Raw genomic sequence first — 5,433 nt, 5'->3', positions numbered from 1 at the left:
AGCCTGATAAAGCCCGCCATTTTCCGAGTTCCTTTTCGGCGTGAACTTACGATGGCTTTCGCATTATTCCAGAGTTTTATCAGTTTTTGCCAAAAGTGTGATCCCCCCCCGTCCACCCCAAAATAATCTTTTAGCAAAGAAAAAAGAGGTGGTGATTGTTTTAATTCCAAAATCACTTTTGGTTAAAAGTGACTTAGGGCATTACTTTAGGAAGGTGACAACAATTGTTCGGACAAACAACATTTAGCTCTCGAACTGACTCTTGAACTGTGTTATTTAGAGTTCTGTCTATAATTTCAAAGTGAGCGAAGAAGAACACAAACAGAACAATCAATCTGTATGCTCTTTGTTAGCTAGATTCTTCAACAACACTGACCTCAAGATTCAATATGGCTGCCTAACGTTTAGCACAGCAATATTTAGATTACATTATTTGCACTTCCAACTGTATCTCATCAACCAATACGGAGATCTGATAAAGCCTTTATTAGCAAAAATGGTTCAATGTGAATATACACAATATGAAGAAATTAATTCTCATTTGCTGCCACTCTTGGTTCAGTATTCATAAAATCACCTATTTGGGAATTTTTCTGGAAAATGTAGCTCCAAATTATTCTAGGAAAATTAGCCCAATCACAGATTTTTCTGTTTGTAAAGCATATCTAAAATATTTAAAAGAAAATGCAGCTTTGGAAGCTGAAATACTCACTAGCGATCCTAGCTGACATGCAATTTGTTGGCTGTTGTTTAGAAAGCAACCAATCCAGGATCACCATTCATTTCCTTGACACTGACTGGCTATTTGTCAGCAGTTGCAGTCCCTAATTATTGTGAACATCGAGGGTCCATTATGCTAATTCTAGTTAGCCTAAATTAGCATAACAAAGAGGCAAATGAAAAAAAATTTCTACACCTCCAACCAATATCTGACTCTCTTACTGCAGAATGGTCTAATTCTGGTCTTTTAAATTGAACAACCGTCCAGCACGTGTTGATTGAGCATCAAGACCTTGTGATGATGCAGAAGACATTTAAAACCAGTCATGAACTTTTCTTCCTGGGGTTATTTTGGTCGGAAAACTCCAGCAGGTTACGTCAGAGAAAGTGCAAAGGGGACTGTGGTAGAATGAATGACAAAACCACTGGAAATAATTGTTTAGGATGATGCATCACATGCCAGCAGACAGTCAGATATTTTGGCAAACTCTAAGCAGCACAAACTTTCTGTTGCAGTTATATGGGTGATATTCAAGGGATTGGTTCCTTAAGGACACAGTTTTTCAGGGTGAGGCTTTTTTCCTCCAAGGCTTTCCATCCACTGGTACTTTTCTATTTCTTTTAATTTGTCAAGTCAAACAGCAAATCTTTAATGTGTTTTGGTGCTAAACTGTTCAGTGATTTACAAACTAACAGTATTTTAAAGTATCTGAACTACAGGAAGCCAAACAATGTGACTAAAGTTAAATGCATGGATGAGTTTCTCTAGATCCTGCTGAGACATTACTCCTTTAATCCTGTAAATGTTCTTCAGGTGATAGAAGGCCAACTTTGTAACTGTCTTTATGTGACTCTGAAGGTTCAGGTCAGAGTTCATCACCCGGATCTCTAGTTTCTAGCTATAATAAATAAAGCTTTGTGCTGACTGGATCATTTCTCTTATGTTAAAAAAAAAAAACACATAAGCTAACGTTAGCTGAAGGTTTACAGCGGCTTAGTCTTCTTCTGCCTTGGGCCGGCTCTGTTCACATGGATGCAGTTCAAACACCAGGAACATTTGAAATGAAATCTACATCAATCAGCAGATTCAAACTTTAAAAAGGTCAAAGGGTGGCATGAGGTAAAGCGAGAACACTGCAAAATAACAAAATATTTCTAATAAGTATTTTCTAATGTCAATTTCTTAGTATTTTCATCAAATACAGGAGCTTGTTTTAAGTCAATAATTCCTTAAGATTCATTAAAAGGTACCAGTTCCATTGACAGATTATTTCACTTACAACTAAACAATATCATCAATCTTAAGGAATAATTGACTTAAACAAGCTTATATTTTGGTGTAAGTTAGCTTTGTCTTTTGTCAAGTGAACTAACATATTTGAACTGGAAACTGGACAGAAATACTTGGAAATATTTTGTGTTTTTGTGGTGAGTTCGATCCTCCACTAAATTCAGCCGACCTTTCATCACAATCATTCATTTTGAGTAATTTTACGCATGGTTCCCCTTTTAAAAGTCACTGAAATCTTTTTACTCACTTATCAATAGTTGGTATTCTTTAAAAGGGTTTTTCTCTGAAGCCAGAGAGCGAACCCGTCATCATCAACACCCTGTATTAACGATGTTCCATTCACATTTTATGTCTTAGACCTTTTGAATCTGCATTAAGTTTTCCTTTCTGTCAGTAATCCTGAGCAGCAGCTCCAACCTTCGCTGTGCTCAGTGGGCTGACCTTGTTGGCTGGAAGCCACGCCCGGCATCTAAGATCATCATAAGAAGCTCGACTCAGACTGTTTGTCTTTCTCCCCAGAGTTTTGGCCAGGAAAGACGTCCGTCTCTTTGTTTCTCTTTTCACTCGCTCCTCAGCTCAAATGGAGATGAACAATGGTGCAATCAAGGAGGTGAGTTTTTATTTTTGAAGCTAAAATAGTTTGTTTTTACAACAAAATCAATATCAATGTTTGCATTTGCATTACTTTTGCCAAATTCCTTTAAAAATATAGCGTATGATTTCTACTTGTATTTACTGCAACTGTTTTTTAATGCTATTTTTGGTATTTTTGATGAAGAATGCAACTAGAAGTACTTTACACTGCTTCATATAATGGAGATATTAATAATTTGGATTATTCACATGGAAATCTTTAACACCGCTGGCCGAAGTCGGAAACATCCAAGTATCAGGGGTGGAAAATTAAATCTTGTTTCATTATCTGCAGAAAAATACAATGTTGTTTTAGGGCCATTGTCGACAGAAAAAGAAAAAGGAGGAGTAAAATCTCAGATTCTTATTTTAGTAATCTAAGTAATCTAATCTCTAGTAAATTTCTAGAAAAACTTAGAAAATTGTAGTTAGTAAAAATTAAAACTTTTCAACTTGTTAAACTCACAGATTTCCAAGTTTTTTCTAGTAAATATCTGAGATTGATCGAAAAATGTCTGATTTTTTTTTCTTCTTTTTTGTGCAAAGTTTTGAATTTAAAAAAAATATTTTAAAGAAATTTCAAAGATTTTACTATAAATTTTGGAATTTTTGGAGTTAATAAATTTTAATATATTTTCTACAAAAATTTTCAGATTAAGCTAAAAACTTTAAACATTTTCTCACAAATTTTTGAATTTTCAAATTCATAAATTTCACATTTTTTTCTAGAAAGTTCATGAAAATTTCTCTTATAGGTATTTTACTTTTGGAGCTCAGACATTTCCTTGTTTTTCAGAAAATTTATGAGATTAATCTCAAAATGAGTTTTCTTTCTACAATGGCTTTTTACCATGATAGAAAAAAACTTTACACCATTTATAAATGCCACGTTTTGATAGTTTCGACTAAATCTCCTAATTTTGTGTTTCTCTGGGTTTTTAGATGGATGTTGACCACATACATGAAGAGGAGACGTAAGTAGAGTTTCATCTCTCCAAACATTCTTTATTTTTTATTTTAAATCAAATATATCGACCAATTAAGATTTAATGTAAATGCTTCATTAAAATGAAATGTAATGTAAACTAAATTCTTTATATATATTCTTTAAAGTGTTCTCTATAACCCATTTTCTATGCTCTCTGGAGTTTTTTGAGTTTTTATTTGGGCTTTAGCTGATTTATCAGTGATTTACTAAATGCAAAACTTTCAGCCAAATATGAGAGCTTAGCTTTGGAGTAAAAGCTGTGACTAAATAACGGCTTCCTAGAAACAAAATGAAGGAAAAGGATCATAAGGATAAGAACGTGAGATTCTCTGGACCTTTGCTCTCCGGAAGGTTGTGCCTCTGTGGAAAAACCTTCAGCGTCTTTACTAACACATATTTCCCTCTGACAAAGACAGCATCATAATATGAACATAGATGAATAAAGTCATAATATACTGGCTCATAGCAAAACAGGAGAGAAAAAGATCAGAGAAAAATAATTCAGAATTCTGAGGAAACAAGTGAGAATTTAAAAAATATCCATCAGAATTCAGGTCTGAAAGTCAAAATTCTGTGAAAAAGTCAAAATTCAGAGAAAAAAAGAAAAAAACAAGTTTATAGTTCTGAGTAAATAAACATCCAAACTCAGAAGGAAAGAAGAGGATGGAAGATGTGAGGCTGATTTTTGGAAATGTTTGATTTTCTCTGTCTGCATTTCAGAATTCTCCAGCTGGACTTGGAGACGGCGCTGGAGGAATGTGACGTCGCCCTGCATCTGTTTCTGAACAACCGGTTTGCAGACGCTTTGAGTTCACTGGAGCCGCGGTAAGTCTCTGACGTTCACTAAAATCTTTGAATAAAATGGGACTTCTCAGAATCAGAAATCCTGTTTTCAGGTCGGAAAATCTTTGAGTTCTTCTGGAAACTACATGTCAGCAGCAACTTTTAGGAAGAGAGAGGATTAAATACACTGAGAAAAGTCTGACTTTAGTCTCAGAAATCTGAGACTAAAATCGAAATTCTGAGGAAAAAAAACATAATTTTGAGGAAATAAGTCAGAATTCTTAGAAAAAATAAAATTTGCTCATTAGTGAGACTTGCCAGGCTCTTTAAATGCTATTTAATGCGGTAAAAGTTTTAGATCAACAATTATGTGACATAATCCTTGATTTTTTTATACAGACTGAAAAACTAAATCAATTAAAAAAACTAATTGATTTCCTTTGTGACAGAAAAAAAGATGCAAAAATGTAAACTTACTTTAATTTCTTACACATTTAATAATTTTACTTTTCTTTAAAAATCCCATTTGATCCTATTTTACTGAAGCGTTTGTGTCCTCCAGAAAGAGCCACAGTATGTATCATGCTATGGGCTACAGCAGCATCTTACTGATGCAGGCTGCTATGACCTTTGACCCCAAGGACATGGATGTTGCCATGGCGTCACTGAAGGAAGCTCTGCACACCTGCCAGAGGTAAAGCTAGAAAAACGCATCAGTATATTGATTGATAACAGAAATGTCCCTATTCATGTCTCATCCGTGTATTTATGTCATTTTTTATGCATTTGCCTCACATCCTCACATTTCACGTGGTTTTTCTCATAAATTTCATTTTTATGGTGTTGTCTTTGAGTCACCAATCTGAGTGTGCAGTAAAACCGACGTGAGCGCATATGTTTATGTGAATGAACAATAATGTGTGGTGTTGAATGTTAATATCTCACACTCTGTTGCTAAATTTGTGTTTAACGTTGTGTATGGAAGACAAATAAGGCCAAAAATGCATGAAATTTCATG

The 5,433-nt window shown here is 34.5% G+C and overlaps 1 protein-coding gene across 2 annotated transcripts in view; it reads left to right on the top strand.

Moving 5' to 3' along the window:
- The first annotated feature begins 2,423 nt into the window (after positions 1 to 2,423).
- Positions 2,424 to 5,433, top strand: part of LOC106958172 (tetratricopeptide repeat protein 39B-like) — a 19,354-nt gene continuing 16,344 nt past the window's right edge. The window contains exons 1-4 of one of the 2 annotated variants that reach the window (XM_015049946.1): positions 2,424 to 2,621; positions 3,587 to 3,618; positions 4,353 to 4,457; positions 4,978 to 5,109. In XM_015049946.1, the coding sequence (XP_014905432.1) occupies positions 2,592 to 2,621; positions 3,587 to 3,618; positions 4,353 to 4,457; positions 4,978 to 5,109 (299 nt within the window). In that variant the 5' untranslated portion in view covers positions 2,424 to 2,591. Of the gene's footprint in view, positions 2,622 to 3,586; positions 3,619 to 4,352; positions 4,458 to 4,977; positions 5,110 to 5,433 lie in introns of those variants that run through there. The other variant, XM_015049948.1, reaches the window with a different exon arrangement.

This window comes from Poecilia latipinna, unplaced genomic scaffold (genome assembly GCF_001443285.1).
Source record: "Poecilia latipinna isolate Pla-1442-1.1 unplaced genomic scaffold, P_latipinna-1.0 Scaffold967, whole genome shotgun sequence".
Lineage (NCBI taxonomy): Eukaryota > Metazoa > Chordata > Actinopteri > Cyprinodontiformes > Poeciliidae > Poecilia > Poecilia latipinna.
The sequence above is the reverse complement of the archived record's forward strand: the minus strand, read 5'-3'. Positions and strand labels throughout refer to the sequence as shown.